The sequence below is a fragment of the Gasterosteus aculeatus genome, chromosome 8, assembly GCF_964276395.1.
Source record: "Gasterosteus aculeatus chromosome 8, fGasAcu3.hap1.1, whole genome shotgun sequence".
Lineage (NCBI taxonomy): Eukaryota > Metazoa > Chordata > Actinopteri > Perciformes > Gasterosteidae > Gasterosteus > Gasterosteus aculeatus.
In genome coordinates, this window is record NC_135695.1 from 9,732,647 (window position 1) to 9,753,802 (window position 21,156).

General features: G+C 43.0%; 1 protein-coding gene and 1 long non-coding RNA gene across 2 annotated transcripts in view; both read left to right on the top strand.

The window, feature by feature from the left end:
• The first annotated feature begins 652 nt into the window (after positions 1-652).
• Positions 653-21,156, top strand: part of LOC120823753 (ephrin type-B receptor 1) — a 53,838-nt gene continuing 33,334 nt past the window's right edge. The window contains exons 1-2 of the mRNA XM_040184019.2: positions 653-895; positions 20,927-20,991. Coding sequence (XP_040039953.2) covers positions 802-895; positions 20,927-20,991 — 159 coding nt within the window. The 5' untranslated portion in view covers positions 653-801. The remainder of the gene's footprint in view (positions 896-20,926; positions 20,992-21,156) is intronic.
• On the top strand, positions 5,866-8,314 carry LOC144411383 (uncharacterized). Its single transcript, XR_013468545.1, has 2 exons — positions 5,866-6,709; positions 6,895-8,314. It is a non-coding gene; the product is annotated as an uncharacterized LOC144411383 (long non-coding RNA).

Here is a 21,156-nt window from a genome sequence, read left to right on the forward strand (position 1 = left end):
GTCTTTAAAAACTTTTAAAATGATTTTTCATTTTGTCATTTATAATAGCTGAAGGGAAAAAGGGTTCAAGTTGACAGCGGTGAGGTTTCAGATTGCAGCAAACTGAAACTTCTCTTGTGAGTCCAGTGCGAAGGAGAACAATGAGGGCCGACATGTAAATGCTAAAACACAGTTGGCCCTAAATAGCTAAAGCCAGTGTTCAGCATGTTCAGAATGTACTGTACATATAAACAGTTCCATATAAGGTCAAGAAAACACTTTCATTTTTTGGGGGGGTTTATCAGTTTACTTTACTTTTTTATGAAGTTGAAAAGTTTGTCGGACTGTTTTTGTTATTAGTTATACAGTTTTTAATCATAAATCACAATAAAAACAGGTTATTAATATTTATTACATATTTCATGGCGCGGTGCCGGTCGCCCACTCAGTTGAAGCGCTGTACCGCAGTGTGACCGCTGGGTGTCGCTGTCCCGCCACGCAAACCAACGCTGGGGGGTTGGAGGGGTTTTGGGGGGCGGGGTAGGGGGGCTGTCCACTGGGCATTCAGCGTAGGTCAGGTGGAAGGGAACGGGTGATTGGTTTACGATCCGCCAGTCTGACTCTTGATTGGACAGGAAGGTGCACGAGGCGACAGAGCTTTGGAGACCCCCCCGCCCCCCAAACCCGCCGACTCTGCGGGCGAAGCCCACGCATACACGCACACCCACCCGCACAACCGGGGGGCTGAGATGTGACTGTTAACCAGAGGAATACAGCGTCTTTTCTGTGGGATTTTTTTTTGTTCTTCTCTCCAGCCGGCGGATGCGGGAGGAGACCCGGGGAGCCCCGGTGGCCATGCGGGCCGTGCGGGTTGCGGTGCTGCTCTGTGTGATTACTTCGGTGTGCGCAGTGGAAGGTAAGTGCGCAAAGAGGGGGACGTGTGTCTGTTCCGACGGCGCAATGTGACAGCTTGAATGAGTTCAATTCAGTTCAATCAGTTATATTGTTATCGACTTTAACTTTCCCGACTGAGACATATTGCGATATTTAGTCTGAGCCACAGTTCTGTAGGATTCACTTGTAAGTTTTCTTGTTCGTCGGGAGGTTCATTTACATTTTGGCTGTGCACGCTAAAGGAATGGAACTATCGCCTATTGGAGGTCAAAATAATATTAATAAACACAATAAGTTACCGACAGGCTGTCACCGCGTCACAGCTCCCGCATGCTCTTCTAAAAACGTGTATTCTATGTATCCAATTGTCCTCTTAATAATCTTTAGGGACACCAAATGCATGCAAACCTTGTTGCAATCGCATATTTTGCATTATTATTATTATATTGTTGGAGGCTATCAGGTGTTCCCCGATCTACTTATTGCGCCTAATGACGTGTTGTGCTTTGTATATGATGTGACGTATATTTGGCATTTAGCGCCAGACCCTCTTGCATTCGTCCCTCCAGAGCCCACTGAAGAGGCGCTATTAACACAATCTAAGTGCACAAACTGCACAAAGTGAATCATAATTATAGCTCCCAGCTGTAGTAGCTGTGGCCGCTGCTGCCACCACCTCTGCTTCTCCTCCTCCAGCCCCTACACCCACACAACACCACCTCCTACTCGTTTCCAGACATAACCTTCTCCCTCCTTATTCTTTGCACCTTTTAAAAAAAAAAAAAAAAAAAAAAAAAGATCTCCTGCTCCTTCTCCCAAAGCACCAGCAGCTAAGGGTCGTGCTCCTCCTGCTCCTCCACGAGCATCCATCGCCCGCTGCTCCTCTCCTCTCGTATGTCCTACTGCTGCTTCTCTGCGCGCTTTACCCACTGGCAGCGCTCCTCTCTCTCTCCAATCCTCAAATGTTACTCGCGCTCGCCTTGCTGCGCCTCCTGCTTCTCCTTACCAAGCGTACCAAGCGTTCTTCTCGAGCTCCTTCCTCTTTCTGAGGAATAACCCAGTCGGCTTCCAGCCACTCTACAGTCTGGCCTTCTCTTTCTCATACTGCTCCACAAACATCATACTCGCATTGTCTCCTGTTGCTCCTCTCCAAGCATCTCCTACTGGTGGTCCTACTGTTCCTCCCCAAGAATCACTGCTCCTCTCTGAACATCGCCTACTAGTTGTCCTTTTAGATAATCCCTCATTGGAGCTTACTGTCATCCAATAAACATGAACGTTTTGGCACGGCACCTCTCCAACTGGCTCCTCCTTTTTGGTCACGCATGACCTCTTACTAATGATCTTTCTCTCCCCCAAACATCACCTCCTGGTTTTCCTCAATCTGCAATTATCTTCTGTTGTTGCTCCTGCCCAGGCGTCACTTCCTGCTCCACCCGCTGCTCTTTCTCACACCTACCTGCTGCTGCAGCAGCTGTATCCTCCAACATCCTCCCCAGCTCTTCTTCCTGCTACTCCTTCCCACTTAGCGCCCACTGCTCGCACCGCCGCTGCCGCCGCTCCTCCTCAAGATGTTTGTTTCATTCACTGTTTTGTCAAAGCCAAACGGACGGTCCGGGACGAGACAGGCCGCTCCGTTTAGTCCGCTCAATCACCGCGTGTAATTGTGTGTCCTCTGGAGTTTGACTGAACTCGTAACCTGCTGGAAGCATTTACCTGAGGAAACGGCGGGGAACCACGACCTGCTTTCTTGTGCAATACCAGCCGGATCGATCGCCCAGGCGCTGGTCATGTATGATCAAAGCCAGTTTAAAGCATCAACGCCAGAGAGACGGAGACTCCCTGTCTTCTACCGCGTCTTCTCCTGTCCCTCTCGTCCCTGCTGCCGATGCCTCACGGAAGCGCTAGATTAGTGTACTGCTGTGTTCTAATGGTGCGCGTAATGACAGCCTCCGTAGTGAGACCCTTCACATTATGAGACATGTAAATGAGCAGGACTATTTTGATTGCACGGAACTGTGTGTGTGTGGGGGGGGGGGGGGGGCAGAGAGAGAGAGGTGGGAGGTTAAAATGGATAAGAGAGACAAATAGGTGTGGGTGGCGGGTTGTTTTGTGGTCGCGTGGCCTTTTCATGGTAAGTAGGTGCTTAATGAACTGATTCATAAGCTGATCGGAGTCTGTTGGTGTAAAAACAACCCACTGCTGACACTATTACATCTGCTCTGTGAACTCTTTTCTGTAAACTTTTAGAGTTTTTTTTTTTTTTTTTTTCTGCCAGAAGCCAATTGGATTCCTTTATCAAGTATCTGCAAATTATCTTCTTGAATGGCCAAAATAATCGATGTTTGGTATGAACCATGAGACTCAGTTAGCTCAGTTAGAATCAGTCACATCTGGCACCAATGAATGAACACAGCCTTTTAGTGGCGGTCGCTTCAGAAGGGTGCTGTCACAAATACCACAGCGAACAGAGAAGTTAAATAAACTATGCAAAAGCCATTCGCCTGAGAAGTGTCTCCTCTATCGGCCTCTGAGTTGTCTTTCTGCCCAAACCCGGCTGACTGCTGTGTACAAAGTGAGAAGGGTTGCTAAGTTTGAGATGTTTTTGTGTTCATCATATGTGTTGTTTACAAATGGACCCATCAGCAGCTTTGTGGGAGCATACTGTCTTTGTACTGCCATCGCAGATTTGGTGCTAAAAATACTGGAAAGGTTTTCTCTCAGGAATGAAAGCATAATGGAAACATCCCTCTGGCTGTAGCTGCAGCCTGTCATATGCGTTGCCTGACATTGCTGCACATATACATTGATCTCTGCATTACTCCAGGGCTTGCGACTTTTCACCGAGGCCAAAGCGCAGTGCACTAATCCATAATTTGACCCTGTAATGTTAGAAGTCAATCCGAACCAGCGGATATTGTTCGGTGTGAGTGCTACATGACCCAACAAGCCTCGGGAGGAGAATTGCTGGTTTGTGTCAGAGTTTAAAGGGTCGAGGAGTTCGTGTCTTCCCGACTTTCTCGCGCAAGAGCTGCAACTGTGTTCTGAGCCTCAGGTGACCAAATCTGAATTTGTTCGTCGGCGCGGCATGACTCCATGTGACTCTATGCGCTCTGCATATAATCAACGGCACGTATGATTCCTGCACTTGAACTATTTGGGTCCTTTTCCCCCAGAGCCCAAACGCACACGCGCCCAGTCCCATCTGTCGCCTTGTGAGACTGCTAAAGGTTAAATATCGTAGATCCCTGTTATTCGTGCTGGCATTAACACGACAAGCGGTAATTTGTGACTTTTTTTCAAAACAACCTTGTCTCTGTGCGTGCATGTTTGTTTGTGTGTGTGTGTGTGTGTGTGTGTGTGCGCAGCCAATGATGAACAAATGATTTCCTCAGGGAAACCCATCACATACTTATTGCAAATAGATATGCAGATGATACCCTGCACGTACACAGCACTGCCGCCACACACGTATGCACACACACACACACACACACACACACACACACGCATACTGTGCCATGCACCAAGCTCTGCCGGCTCATGTTTTAAAGATGTGGTTTGTATATCCATCTGGTGACAGGTTATCAATGAGACAGACGGATTGTTGAACCGTGGAGAAGCAGGAAGAAGATCCTTCACACCGGTCTTTTACTCCACCATTTTACTGTATATTTTTTCTCTGGGGCCTCATTTAAAATTAAAATATTAATTTCCATGTAAGATTGATATTTTGTCAGAATACTTTTACTCCACTGTGAGGTACCTGGATGCTGTGGGAATATTTACCTTCTGCTGAGAGAGCCAGATCACCATCGTGCATCGTGAAGCAGTTTCTGATCCGTCGGCCTGATTTGTGAAACTCTTGCTTCCCCGAGCCCACACGGGCCATAAGACCTCAATATCGCAGCTTTCAGTACTTCAGGAAGTCATTTCAAACAAAACAGATCTCAATGTTTACCAGGGTGTGATTAATAACTCCCATTAGTGTGAAAATATATCCATGACTGTGTATCTTCACACCTCGGCTGTGAGTTTTCACACAACTCAACAATCCTCTTATGGAGGAGGAACTTGTTGTGATTAGTCGGTCATGTTGCATACTGAGGAAAGATGCCTTTTTGTTATTTCATACATTATTACACCAACCGTTGGGGTCACGCTGTACATCTCTGTCTTGTGAGATCTGTGCAGAAGGAGCTCAAGTAGTCGATTGTGGACCCGCTGCTGCAGCTACCTTTTTAATTCTCAAGTCCGGCTCACTAGTTAACGGCTCCCGTCAACTGTTTTGGTTTTTTTTAAACTTATTTTTTTCCAGAGCTGATGACGGAAGTCGCTAACGAGTTAGCCGTCTCTTCCTCTTTTCTCGTCTCCGCTGAGAGTGTGAGCCCCGTTGTGGTTCCTGTGTAGCGTGAATAAACCATATGATAACCAGATATTTCAACCCGCAGATGCCCGATCCACTGCTTTTAGCTCTGTTTATTTCTCCACCAACTAGTGAGGAAAATGTGCCGGCGGTCTGATGCAACTTCAGCAGGACAACGAGATAGAGCATTTAGTCAACCATAAGACCAAAACCATTAACAAACACTCAAATACTCGGTCGAGCGAAGGCGATTATTATAACGATACATTTTTCTGGAAACCTGCTCAGTGAATATATGGTTCACATAAATAACAGTCAATCAGCATCTAACCACCTTTTATTACAAACATTTAACTCCAATCACAATTTCTCCTTCACAGCATGCCATCATTGACATGTTTTTAAAAGCTTGAGTTGATTTTAGCTGCAGAGAGAAGCAGAAGACTCGTGTATAATAAAACACTTCTCCACCCAAACTCCTCAGGTTATTTGCATAATAAACCAGTCTAAATAGATTATATTTCCCTGATATGAAGCTATAATTGATACAAAGCACCGGTGGGCATAAAATGAATGAAATAATCCTTTTGTTTTCACCTAAAATTCTCCCATTTCCTTTCACTCAGATCTATTGTGCTGTCACTTCAACTTATTTGCAGCTCAAAGAGTCACATCAACGCACAGCTGCACTGGACCGATGGAAATGGCACCTTGGATTGTTCAGTCTCCTCCACATGCAAGCAAGCAATGGCAACAATTGACCTGTAAAACTATTTCACTACGCTTTTGCAGTAGACTTTACCAATAAAACCACTTATTTTGTCTTGACCTCGGGTCTTGCTGACTTATCAACCTGCTGTATGTTGGAAATTTGAAAAAAAAAGGAAAAATCTGATATGCATTCACCTTATTTGAATACAAATTAGAAATAGTTCCACGCATATTCTTGTGTTGTGGTTGCTTGAAGTAGACAGATATTTTTTATTTTGAATTACTTTCACAATTATATCCAAGTCTGTTGAGGTCAAACCTGGTTGGAATTCAAACACGTGTTTTATTATTGTAACTAAATATTGTTTACATTTGTCTCTTAATCCATCCAAGTTATTTGTTAAATGATTGTATTGGTTTTTGCCTTAAACGCCATTGTTTCTGAGCAATAGATCAATCAATTACATTTACACATTGCTTATTTAAATTACTGTAAAGCAACTTTTTGGAAATAAATAAAATGAAATCCACTTTTAATCAGTTTAGTAGTAATATTGCCAACCGGCAATCTCAGAAAGCTTTGGAAATGATGTGAGCGCCTTGAACCCCTGGGAACGAGGGCTATATTGCTGGTTCTCAGATGACGCGATCAGATGCCCGAGGCAAAACCTAATTCCCATACACGTCTCGTTATCTTCAGATGCATAAACAACTTCAGATGCCAGACTGGAGCTGGAGATTTCCCTCACGAGCAGCCAGGTAACAAGCTGATTTCAAACCAATAAGAGCAAAATCATCATCAGAATCATCATGAGAATGATGATCAGAAAGGCCTTGTGTTTCGAGATCGCATTTCAGCCAATGCGTTCTGTCTTTTGCCATATTGATTATTTATCCGCATTCGTTCAACCCTCCTGATCCCAAAATTGTGTTGTTTCCTTCAGCATGACTGCAGAATCTGTTGATGGAGACTAATTGCAAACAATCAGAGGCCTTACGTCAGGGCTACCGGTGGCTGCCCGCATCCAGTTCAAAACATTGGTGCTCACGTATCGTGCTGTGAATGGATCGGGTCCAGTCTACATCCAGGACATGGTCAAACCCGACATCCCGACCCGAACGCTCCGCTCTGCATCTGCAAAACTGCTCGTCCCTCCCTCACTGAGAGGATGGGGATCGTTCGCGACTCTTTGCTGTCCTTGCTCCTAAATGGTGGAACGAGCTCTCTGAAGACACCAGGACCGCAGAGAGCCTTCACATCTTCCGCCGCAAACTAAAGACACACCTCTTCAGACTCTACCTCAACTGAAAAAAAAAAAAAAAAAAGACTGACAAATTGCACTTGTAATGGCTCTTATCGAGCAAGTTGTAGATCGGCTTATTTGATGAAATTGCACTTTCTTGTTTCTTCGGAGTTTGTATCCCTATGGTTGAATGCACTTATTGTAAGTCGCTTAGGATAAAAGCGTCTGCTGCTACATGACATGTAATGTAATGTCATCACAGGGTTGTTCGGGTTTCGCATGTGTTTCCAGGCATGACGGCCTGTGTGCAGTCGCTGCACCTGTCAGTGCATGTGCCTCCAATTTGTAGATTGAAAAATGTTCAAGCCCATTGTTTTACATTTGTTAAACACAGAATATGGTACAGAGGAGGGGGCGGCTTTGAAGATGTTAAAAAGCCTCCATGATGGGACTGAGGAATGTAATGAGTGGTATATAAGCATATTGTAGTATTATCAAAACTATACCATTGTATTCGGTTGTGCTTACTTCTGTTCTTCCTACTGCAGCTTTGAGCTTTAGACCTTTATAGCTCAGCATATGATTGAACATAATGGCCTGTTATTTATTTGCTGGTTGAGAGTGGGCTTTCTGCCAGCATCTTCAGGGATCCTGCGGTGGACATATGGTCTCACAGATAGCCATGCTGGATATTAAGGACTGTGTCATTGTTGAAGCAAAAGGAAATGGGGGAGGCAAAGCACATGAGTGAAAAGGTTGTGGGGAGAAAAGTACCTCATCGGGGATTGGAATCAGTTTGGATTTCAAAGTATTCCAAGCAGGATGAACTGGTTTTCAGAATTAATGAAATAATAAGTCGGTTGGTTCAACAGGGTTGAGGTGTGATGCCAGGCTGGTAATCAGCACAGTTTGATTTGTTGGAAAGGCATTAGGACCCTTCAATATTCATATGGGAACCTGACTATTATTATAAGATGGACTTGAAAAAATGGTGGTGTCCAAGGTGATGTCAAGCAACAGGCAACAACCTAAAAATAATCCTCCCAATTGAGAAGCTAAAGAAAGTAAATGTACTTTTTATTGATAAATGATCCAATTTAATAAAATTAACTTTCAAAATCCTTTTCAATATATTTGCTGAAATCCTAATCTGTGGCCTCAGAAGTGGAAGGTTCCTGATTCCATAGCTGCCAGAAACCAAGAAATATTTTAATATAACAGAAAAATACAACCTTTCTGATTTTTATTTTCAGCCTTTTAAAAAAAGAAAAACTGGTTGATAGTTGCAGTTCTCCAACTTCACACAGTACACGGAATATTCTCCGGAGTTGCCATTTCAGATTAAACTCGATCAAGTCACGGTAGGTTGAGCGAGTTGCCGTGTTCTTTTTTTTTTTTAAAGCTGCTTCACACCTGCTCGGCTTCATCCACAACCTGCCTCTTTACAGCCGGCGGCTGACCGCTAAGCCGCCGCCGCGCCGGAGCCGAGGCCATTCAGCGATTCCGCTCGGGCACAGATGGAAACTGACCGCCGAGGAAAAAGAGGAGAGATTACTGAGTGTCTGCTTTTGTCTGACGGAATGTCACACGCTTGACCAGTGCACGTATCAAGACCCAACTTCTCAGGCTTCTTTTTCTCCTTTTTCTCCTTTTGCTGCTCACTTTTCACCACAACAGGGGCCGAGCAAAGAGCAAAGGGTCCAATTTCACTTTGACAGTTTTTGCTGTGCATGACGTCAGTTCTGATGGAAAGTCTCCTGAGCAACGGAGAGCGCAAAAGAGGGACGGGCGAGGAAAGAAAACGAGTGAAAGCGTAGAAATGCAGAGATGATGAAGCCGGTGGTTATCCCTCTGCAGTTTGATATATATGGAGCAGAGAGCCAATAAGTGTCAGGTCCCACCCACTGGGGAGCCATTTTAACAAGCTCTCAGGGTTTGAGTGGCTGTTAGCAGCCTTGTAATCCAGACGGGCAATTTCTGACTGCTCTGAAATTGAAATGTTGTAACTGTGAACACATACAACAGCAAAATATTGCTTTTATTATTGTTGTTTAAGGTAAAGAGAGAGGCAGGCTTTATTCTCTCAGTCAATAAAAACATACAGTTTGCTTTAAGGAAACTCTGCTCATATTTATAGTTTTAAATGTTCACATTGTTGTCAGTATCCTTTCTGCCAAGGTGCTGATGACTGCCGGACAAATGAAAAAGGAATGTTGATAATAATTTTGTTTTGCCAATCTTATACGGAAGCTATAGAGGCGCTGAGCAAACATAACCTCGCCCTGACTGCTGACATCAATGAAATATTTAACTTTTGTCAAGGAAACCCATCTCTTACTCCACACGTCTTCTCTGAGGGGAGATTATATATATATATATATATATATATATAAGTTCACTGTAAAGCGTGGGATTGCACTCAGGCCGGCTTTACACTGACAGCTGCGCTTCAAGACCCTCCGGAAGAAGAAGGCATCAGTGACGGGGCAGAGGTCGAGGTGGGACGGAGGGAAGCAGAGATTGAGAGGGGGAACTGGGGAGTTGGATCCAGCGGTTGTTTTCATCAGCCCTCAGGGCGAATCCAGCAGGAGACACAAGCTCATCTATTTTACAGTGGATGGAGCTCTTTGCATGTATGTGTAAATGCACTCAGTGCAGTCGACTAGACTCCGACACTCGTCTTTGATGACCATCTCTCTCACACACACACACACACACACACACACACACACACACACACACACACACACACACACACACACACACACATAAAGGCACATACTTAGCTTAGTGTCTCGAAATGCTGTAATTGTTTAAGTAAAAGCTCTGACCTTTTTAGTAGAAGTTACAAAACCATCCTCAGTGACTCAGCATATAGCTGTGCTGTGACTTTCTTAAATGGCGTTTCTTTTCTCCTCGCTCCTGTGACATAAACCAGTTTTTATGAACTGGTTTATGAGCAGAGACATCGATGTTGAAGAGTTTTTAGTGTCCGTTCAGTGCCGGCACTTGATTTCACAGAAACCTCTCCAAAATGTTTAAAGTGGCCTCTTAGCATTTCAATGATGAGCAGGAGATGAGAAGTGGTACATGTTAAAGCATTTCATACGGCATCGACAATGTCCATTCCACAGTTTTGAACAGCAAGGAATAAATCGGGTAACGAGTATCTATTTGCAACCACCATTGTGCTTACTACTTTATCCAACATGTTTTCGGTCTTTCAGAAGATCTCTGTGTTGTCACACCGAAAGGTTTTAAATCTTGTGTTATTTTGTTGCCAAATTGATTGTAATTATTGGCAGACTTAAAGTCAATTCAATTCAAATATGTGTATTTAAAGATAACCTGTAAGTATTTCTCCTTCAGCGTAGATAGCTCGTGAAATTATTTAGTATGTAATCCATCAATCGTGAATCGAGTCCACTGTTGGTTCCCCATGTGATACAAGAAGTCAACATTTTTAAAATTTTATTTGTTACATAACTTCAGTAATAACAGTAGTCTTGTTGCCGAAAAGCTAACTGACTGACATGGGAGAATATATATATATTCAAATGACAATAATTAAAACAATCCATGTAGCTCCATCTGTACATGCTCATCTATGCATATATTACACAGAAAGTATGTCTGCACAGTACAGTAAAAATATACCGTACTGTTTTAAATGATTGTATATAGACTTTAGTTATCTAGGGAATGATGCATTACGGGAAACAGTGGTACGGAAATGTACCTAGAGGAGTGTGAGCAGCACAACAGAAAGCTTCTGTGTTCATGGTGGTTTCACAGTCTGAGGAAAGAAGCTGCCCTGAGGTCTGGTGGGACGGAGGCTGAGGCCTCTATGGCGTGCCAGCCCGCCAGCAGGGTGAACAGGCTGCGGCTGGGTTGGATATCGTCTTTTAGTACCTTTTTCTAGAAAATATTTGTATATTTGTTTTTTTGTGAAAAACAACCCAAAATGTATTTTTTAATCTCAGGCGATTGGTATTAAATTAAAATCTGTAAGATACAGAAAAGCAGCACATTTGAGGGGCTGTTCAATGAAAAAGAGAAAACCCCCATCAGTCTCCAGTGAGTGTGGCAGAGTGCAGCTCCACGCTGACAGGACCGAGCTCCATACTGTGCGAGCATGTGTCTCTCAGACGTGCTGCACACTTTGAGTTCGCACAAGGTGTCTCACTGAGAGCGCGGATGTCTTCCCGGCTGGCTCCGGCGAAACATCTGTTAGCCGATTGAGCCGCTGATAGATGGAGACTGTCAGGGGAGACGCAGCAGAGGCATGGGGGTATGTGGTCAGCTGATGCATCGCTTCTTCTTTTGTTCACGTCTTTTTTCGTCTTCTGGCTTTCTCCCGGGAGACAAGGGGACACACATGCTGACATGTGATGAACAGATCTGGGACCAACGGTCTGTTCTTAATAGAATACCAATTAGACGATTAAAGAAGCGCTTTATTCCAAGCGAGGAAAAGCAAGGTCAACACTGTAATGCTTGAAGCTGGAGTTTGCTGCTTTGTAATTCTCTCCTCAGATTCCATGTACTGTTTGGGAGGGGGGGGGATGTCATGGCGATCGGCTTTCATTTTTGTGATAAATATTGATTGGCTTGTCTGGTGATGCTTGTCCTTGTATGTCAGTAAAGTCAATAATATGTTCATATTTATATAAATCATATGGTGATTAAATCAGATATTTAGATATCATGATTCATGATACAGAATTAGAATTAGAATTGATAATAAGAAGCATATATTAACTCTTCTCAGAAAGATTGTTGCACCAAAGTTCTTCATAAAATAAGAAAATTCACAGTAATTCACTCTCACTGTGTTATCTAATTGATTAATATTTGTAAATACAACAAATGTTTACGTATTTTTGAATGAATAACTGTGAAATGTTCAGAGTTCAGGGTTCAGGAGTCTTTTTCAGTACCCACATTGCCCCCTGAATGCACTTATATACGCTTAAGAGTCTGTAATTCTTTGTAAATGAGCTTGTTGCCGTTTGAGATGATTCATAGATGTACAATACTTAAACAAACGCACTGTGCTCCATCTTCTTTCATTCATTCATTTCAGTCCTTTTCTAACAGGCTTCTCCCGAGTCACATAACATTTTTTTGACTCCCTACTTGATGGATAAAATCCACTGGGCTTCTAAACTATTATCAGTTGTCAAAATGCAAAAGAAATATGAAATTGAAGTAGATTTACTCAAGATTGATTTGATAAAAAAAAATGTGCGGGATTAGTTGTTTGATGTCTGGGGCTTGGAGATTAGATGTTGTCGTTTGGAGCTGTAATGCTTCGATGTGTAGCTCAGTTCTGCCTCGATTTTGTGTCCCATTTATCTTCCCTTACTGATTGGCAGCTCTGAGACACACTCGGTGAAAACATTGCAAATCCCTTGATGCCCTTACAACCCTTTTGGATTTTGATCTGTAGTTTTGTGCGTTTCATTAAAGTTGAAGTTGTATTCTCATTCTCCAGCATGCTCTCGAAAATGACTTTCTGACTATCAAAAAGATGCCGAGTTCACTTGCGGATGATGTGACTTTTTTTAGTGTTGTGCAGATAAAGGGAGGGTTTACCCTAAAAAAATTACATGTAAAAACATTCATGTTAAATGTGAGTCTGTATTTTTGGAGGTTGACCCATACTATGGACATCAAGTCCTGCTTCGATGTGGACTGATCCTTCATCTGTCTCTTATTAGTGCCCCAACATTATGGGAGTGCGGTATCAAATCGCTGAGACACCCATTTAGCGTCTAATTTTACCTTTAAATCATTCATCTCCCTATCGAAAAGCAGCCTACTAACAAAGTATTCATTTGTCCTCTAACCCAATCACACGTTCCTCCGTTTTTGTGCCGTTTTTTATGCCCATCTAACCCAACGGGACGAATGGCGGCAGATCCCACTCATCCACGTGTCCCACGGCGAGCACATGTGCTGATGTTTGTGCCTCACCGGTTCCCAGTCGTGTGCCTTTCGCGTGCACGTTAACAAAGGGTCGCGCACGGCAAGACGTTTAATGTGGTTTCTACCGGCGTCGCTCTGCTTTAAAATACAGCGCATGTCAGCTCGAGGCCCGTTCCCCTTGTCTTAGTCACAAAGGCACAAAGAGTTCTGCAGCATTGACAGACTTAACGCTTCGCACAGGGCTGCTGTCCCGGATCGAGTGTGTGTGTGTGTGTGTGTGTGTGAGCATGACAGCATCATCAGGGCTTGGTTCTAAAAGAAGAAACCCGAAATGTTTTTGTTTTATTGTTGTGCGTTCTTTCTAAAAGACAATGAGTTATTTATTGTACAGTGTCTAGCACGCCCCGTTGTCTAAAGCTTTAATATGCGTCAGTTCTATTTATAGTGACGACCCTCTTCTTTGACTGCTTAGTGACAAGTCATCACATTATTGTACATCCAACATAGCAGCTGCGTGCCAGCGTGTCTCAACCGTGATTTTCAACACAGAGGAGAAGCAGAAAGCTGTAAATTGTTCAAATGGACAGTTATCAGGGGACTTCGCAGCTCTTTTTTTTTTTTTAGATAGCAGGTTGTAGGACAAAGATAATGCGATGTCTTTTCCAACAGTGACGAGCACGCCCTCTTTCATGGTGAAAAATCATGACACCACATTTTTTCTAGGTCAAGGCTGTTAACAGCCGATGGAAGAAGGAATGAAAGGAGAGGGGAAATCAGAGGTTGGGGGAAATGTTCGAGAAAGAAAGTCTGTGTGTGTTTTGTTTGGGATGCTTGTTCAATAACCGACTGCGGCACAGATAAATGTCCCTGTGTGACAGCTTGGTTGTTCTTTTTAACCCATTCACAAACATGTCAGCAGTGGGAAGAACAACCCGATAAGACAAGGCGTTGGTTACCCTTGTGAGCGTTGGTGAGCAGAGCTGCTTTGTGGCCACATTTGCCCTGAAAATGTCTGCAATGAGTGTGATGGGCGGATGAACTGCTTTAAATATCTGTCCATTTATCATCTGTTGTTTGTGCTGCTGCTTCGGATCGATTTTAATGGAAGGCTTAAAGGTTTCGAAGATGTATGAATGTTACTAGAAATACATTTTCAGCCATTGTTGGCAAGCCAAACAATATATAAACTCCTGACATCAACTTATTGACCTGATATGCTGTGTGCATTAACAAAACAGATGCCTATTTGCACTTCTGACACTTCTTTGACCCATTGTTCTCATCACTTGATGATCATAAGTACAATATTCATTCTTATTTTTTGCGGTCTCTGCGCCTCATCAGCACCAGAGGGAAACATCTGGCTCTTTAGCTTGTAAAGATCCTGGCTGGGCGGCGTACGTATGCAAGCTAACTGTGCTGCAAACAGCCGTCTGCTGCAGCTGTAAGTATATTAACGTGAATGTTGGTGCAGAAGTGGGAAACGCTATCCTATTACTATTATTACTATTTAATTATAGTATAAATTGAAGCAAATATTGGCTTACCCAAAAACATTTTGTATCATACCATATGATCCATATTTGTATCAACAGTTACATGCTTTATGGTTCATGAATAAGAAAAGAACCATTATGTCACTGCATTGGGTGCTCATATGCCAAGTGACCAATTTACCTATTAATTAAATAAGTAGATCTGAATAATATTGTTCTAGTGTTTTCCTCATATTTAGTTGTTGGAATTCCTTCAAGCCCATTCGAACTGTTTTTCCACAACACAATTACGGCATTTCATGCACGCATGTTGTTCAACTGAACTGCTGCATTCACAATGGTCTGTGTCTCTTCTATCAGGGATGCGGTCTTGAAAGGACACTTGTCTGCACAGCTTCTTAAAGCACTCAATTGAAAGTAGAGAGAAAGGTATTTACGACAGGAAGCATTTCAATACGATGTACCGTTCAAAGCATCTCCTAGTAGGCTCAATAGGTCAACTAATGGCAACTAATTCCTTTGTGTTCATCATCAACGCTTATATACTGTCAGGCTGCAGATTGGCCTTCTTCATAACCGGTGCATATGGCGGCCTGCCCAAGTACTGGTGTTCCTACAGTGTTTGAAAGCAAGTAAATAGATTAGGTATTAATACACACAGACACTGAGTCCCAGGTCTCTAATTTGTGTTGTGCAGCTCACAGAGGAAGATAAATCAAGAAAGGAATGAACACCAACATCAGCCAGCAGAGTTAGAGAAGCATAATGCTCCTCCCTGTGGAAGTGTTCTGAAACCTGCATTGGAATTCGATGAGAAAATGACCCTACTTGTCCCTTGATGTATTACCTCAGTAAACATTGTATACATGAATGTATTGTCTGATTAGCTAGTTTTTTGTCTCCTCAAACACAGCAGGATTCTCATGTTGTAAATTATATGTCAAATAGACCATGAAGCTGAGCTGATGCTTTTGGGCGACGTAAATGTGACTGACAGGTCCCTGCCGTTAAATAGCAATGGCAAAATCACCAAACCAGTGCAACAAGGATTTTATGTCCAGGTTTGGCCAGCTACAAAGTGGGCGAGCTGCTGTTGAAGTGTTGCTTCAACACTCATCACTTTTATGTTGCTTCAGGTCACCAGCATCCATTGAACGTAACTTAATAAATCAACTGAAATCATTGAATTACTAGGGAATCAAAGTGCACTGGCATGACTTAATATTGGAAATTCATCAACAGCGTCTTTCTTGCAAGGGGGAGTGCTTGGAGTCCTCGGGAATGTAGGTGTACGTTACCTCCGTAATTAAATACCCATCCAGTCACTTTGTAATTTGAGTGTGACCATAAACTATTTCTACTGTATAGTATTACACTCATTACATGACGGTGTTGTAGCAGGATTGTAATTTTGTCCACAACATCTACGGCTCCTCATGTAACATATACGGTTGTTATTATGTCTATTTTGTGCTGATACAATGTGTTTTTAAACTGCTGAGCAGACTCTTTAGGACGACGGGATCAGCCGATTAGCCGCTGTACTCTGGATTGTTGTGGTTGAAAGAGAAAATGATCAGGTGAGACTTGTGTAAGATACACTGAAGGGAAGGGAGCTGCATGCAGATGAGAGGTACAGAGTGTATTCTACCCACAGAGCAGGCTCCAAGAACACATTTGGACAGGATGGTTATATGTATGCTTTTATTCTTTTTCTTATGATCCATTTATTCTTTTTCCTAGTGTTTAATTATAACAGCATAATTATTGCATGAAAACACTTATCCCATAGAGACATAAGTCTTTTTTTTTTGCCCCGCCTCATCACTGCCTTATAATTGATTCAGAGAAAAAAAAAGCTGCTGCGTGTGAGTCCTGCAGAGTTTACCTGTGTGTGTGTGTGTGTGTTAGAACGTACGCATATGTGTTCAGCCTACATATTAGACCTGTGCATTTGCACATCTGTGTCTGAATGTCTGTGTGCTTTTCCTGCCGCGATGCTTTGCCGTTTGACTTCAACGCCTGATTGGTCAACGGCTGCCTCTGCTGGCGACATGACGTCTTTCACTCCAGGAGGGCTTTTATTGTGCGTTGAACTGCTGTGTATGCTGTTCTGTTGTGCTTCCTTAACCATAAATATGATGCTCCCAGGCGTACTTTTCTTTCCTTCTCTCACGTACAATATATAGTACACACACACACACACACACACACACACACACACACACACACACACACACACAGACATTCAGAGGCATATAAATCAGGCTTAATTTGCAGTCTTTGAACAGTAGACTAATCTGGTTAGAACATTCTGGGCTAATTAGCATAAGATGAACCAACCTCACTTGCAATGTGACCACCTGTACTTCTTCACACACACAGATTAAAAATAGCAGTTTTACTGGAATGAAAACGGTAAAAATGACTTCTAATTCACGGTATGCGATGGAAATACTTCTATTTCTCCCTCTTGGGCCACAACAAGGATTTAATAGCCTCTTTGACGGCTACAATATTGTGCAAAGCTACCTCCTGTTTCTCCTGCCATAAAATGGTTTTAGTTTTGTTCAGTGGTGTGTAGATTTGTTTGAGGAGGTGGTGCACTGCGGGGGAGGGCGCGCACACTGCTATCACAGCCTCCAACATGTAAAAAGTAATTAGGCTGATCGGAGAGTATACCCTATTATGCACAAAAAGGTGTGTGTGTGCTGGGCGCCGTTAATTAGACTGATGAGTGTGCGCTCTAATAAGCCCAGCGTAGACTCTTTTAAAGTGAGAATTCACATGGCACGTTCACAGGGATGGTTCGGCGTACTGTGCCCATACCTCTTGTAATTGTTTAAAGACGAGAAGAAAATCTGCCAATAAATTGTCAATAAAAAGAAAATTATTTGCGACCAAATAATATGAGCATTTAATTTGTTTGACCAACTCAAAATAGACATTTTGTTACAAAGTCTTCCTCAGAGCGCTCGATGTAAACAGATTCAAAGCGTTTCTGCTTTTATTACTAAAACAATAAGACCAAAAGGGGATAATTAAATAGATTTAAATAGAATACATTTTCTCAATGTTTTAAATTATAGGCTGTTATTACCGATGATCATACATCATTAGGTGTTCGAATTTGTAGCCGGCATAGATTTGTTACATATTTCAAACTGCGGTGTTTCCCCTGCCATCATATCAGCCCCCCCCAGGCACACATACCACCAACACCCCCCGGCCACCGATCCGTTTGCCCGACTACCCCCCCGCCCTAAGGATGTAAACCTTGGGGAGACGCTGCACAGCTTGTACAGGTTGCAGTTCAGACCAAAGGGACACTGTAACTTCTGGATCACATGTGTTTATTTACAGTTTTGCAGACGGGGACTCTCCTCCTGCTGTGGGAAAGATTGTACAATTTTGTGCATGTTGTTTTGCTGCATGGGGCACAATTCCCACACAGACAAAGGATGCCAATTGTTGCAGGCCATGTTGTTTTAATTTCCTTGTGTGTGACAGTTCTTTTAATTGCGGGTGCTCTCCTGGACGATTAAAGGGGAAGTGATTTACATTGTCTCGAGCTGAAGTGGTTCTGCTGGCTGGTGTCTTCCGAGTGTCTCTTCAACCTCTTTAATCTATGAAGCACAGTGATGGTGATTAGTGTTTTAGCTCATTAGATAACAAGAGGTCACAGCAGGACGTGGTGTTTACACGATGCTGGGTTGTCTGATGTGTTTATGAACATTAGAAATTGACCAACCAGGATCATTTGTTGTGGGGAGATTTCTAGCGGCGTGCACTATTGACCCAGAAATCACCATGTCAGTAATGGAACAGTTGCACATTGTCTCATTGATAAGCGTTGTTTTTGGGGTCATTTATACCAGTTTATTCCAATTTTTCCACAACCAATCCAGCTGGAATTTGCACTGCTATTGCTGCCACAGTCCATTTCTGTCGGAGCTACAAATACGTATTCCATAATTATGGATTATTCGCACGCCGACGCAGAACAAGTTGTATTAGTTCAATAAGAATGTGTGTCTCGACAGTTCAAAGGCTCTTCGCCGGGAATGCAACCATAAACTGTACGTTTTCTACATCAAGGGAAACCAGTCTCTTGTTATCCATCACAGGGCAATCACTGAATACTCAGTACGTCTTTCCTGCCTATAAGATGAGAGGGAAGATTGGAACAAAGCTTCTTCCTCAGGCGGCCAGGGAGTCGGTTCTGCAGCAAGGTTCTGTTTTTTAGGGTTTGTGAATGATCTAAATAATGTGGATAACTGGGTGCTGGTTAATCAAATTGGCACAATATGTTTTTGAATGCAAATTAAATATCTAGAAAATCAAAGAGCAGCCAGGAGGAGATTCAATAAAATAGATGTAAATAATCAATGATGAAAATCATGGTTAGATTGAGCCCAGACAGAATCTCAGACATTTGGTGGAATGATAAGAAGGATTAGCTGTACAGCCACATTACTCTCCCTGCACTCGGTCTTAATGTTCAAGCTGTGAACAGTATGTAACCACATTAAATGATGAATCACACGGGTCTCCCAAGAGTTCCTGGGCATTGTGGTGCAATCAATTTTCAATAAACGTATTACCAGCTTTGCTGGTATTGTGCGCTAAAGGTGCCTGAGAATATGCCTTGAATACCCTGTTCTGGAAATAGAAATCTGATGATATTGTGTGAATATTGCGCTGCACAACCATTGTTCTGTTCTTATAGCAAAGCCCTGAATCAAAGCCCTTCTGTGTCGCTCGTAAGTGTACACACACTATTCCAACATCTCTTCTGTCAACATAGTGGATTTCGTTTGATATTACCATATTTATTCTAAGCTGCTTTTCTTTGTTTTAAACCAGACTTCAAAGATCTCTGAACAGGCAAAATATGCAAGGCGAAAATGAACTGGCTTTATTCTGCTGCGGATTGATGTAAAAATGTTTTTTGAGAACACACCTCAAGAACCGAAGCTACAAATTAGAGCGGCACGATTGTCACTGTATGAATGAGCTTTGGTCCAAGATAGTTGAGCACATTTCGGTGCGACGAAGCCATTTTTATTTTTTACAAACGACCTTCACTCCCAAGGGAGAGCTGAAAAACTGGGCTCTGCTGTAATTAGGCTTGCATGCTGGCAAGAAGAAGACTCACCCGAGGTAGAGGGTGAGATAAGACAGGGATGTAGAGTGAAGGAGAAGATGAAGGTGGGGTGGGGGGGGATGAAGACGAGGGACGGTGGGATGTAATGAGAGGCAGGGCGACATATTGAAAGAGGAGGAGTGCATGTCAAGAATCAAGGGGGCTGTTTGCCTGTGGCTTCCCCGTGGTGGGATGTCGGTGAATCTTCTCACCATGTTTTACTACAAAGGAGCGCGTGTTAAGGTCTGTCAGTATGCCAACCGTACGTGTCGCATGCGGCACCCCAGTTCACGCAGGAGTAGCGCAGGAGACCTGAGAAGGCATGAGGAAACGTGGAAATGAGGAAACTGATTCAGCAAAGGGGAAATTGTATTTATTTTATTGCTTCCTGTGTGGTTCCAATGTTATTTTGACTTTTCCTGTTAGTCTTAAATTGCAGGAGAAGTAGCATTTCTCAAGGATTGTCGTCTTGTTCCACTTTCTAAACTAGACCAACGCGTTATGAAAGATGACTTCCATAACCTCCATTCTGGATTTTATATAACATGTGGTCGTACTTACTGTAGGTCCAGTTTCTCAGACGGTACTTCAATATTTCTCCATTTATCACGGTAAATAGGATTAAATGTAAATCATCAGTGTTTTTACTTTTATAATTAACACTGCCATCTGCTTTTTGTTGTTGCTGTCGTGCAGGCCAGCTTTCCATCTGAGTGCGCACGTTTAACTCGTGTGCGCTGCTATCAGTGTGTCATCCTGCTGCGATTGAATCAGTGAGCCGGGTTTGTATGTGGGATTACTGCAGCAGATAGAGGTGCTAATGTAGGATCAGGTTTGGGACCCAGATCAGCTCAATGCTGCCGACACACATTCACACAATAGAGTTGTCTATCTAATTGCTGTTGCAGGCACTGATTGATTTCACCTAAATGCATTTATTCTTTAAATGGTGAAATGACACTACCGCCTTCACCCTTATTCTGTACTTAATGTGAGACGTTATTGCTTTCTATTGCTGTCTGGTAGCACTATATCTAACTGCCTTCCGTTGACAAATGTCCCCTTTTGTTGCAAACTATTATGGCTGTTGCCAAGCTAGCTGCTTTGATGCATTATTATTAATTAAAATCATACCTTCCTCTCTCTTTCTGCCTGTCAGAGACGGTGATGGATACAAGGACGGCGACAGCTGAGCTCGGCTGGATATCGTTCCCCGCCAACGGAGTAAGGACAACGTGGAGAGGTGTAATGTGTTTGTGTGTACCGGGGGAGAACGCTTTGAGTACACTTTACAGAGCTCCAATAAGGAGTCTGTCTGTTGAAAAAAACCCAGGATGGATTCTAATAGATCAAGAGACAAATTAAGAGAATAGATCAAATATAATTGAA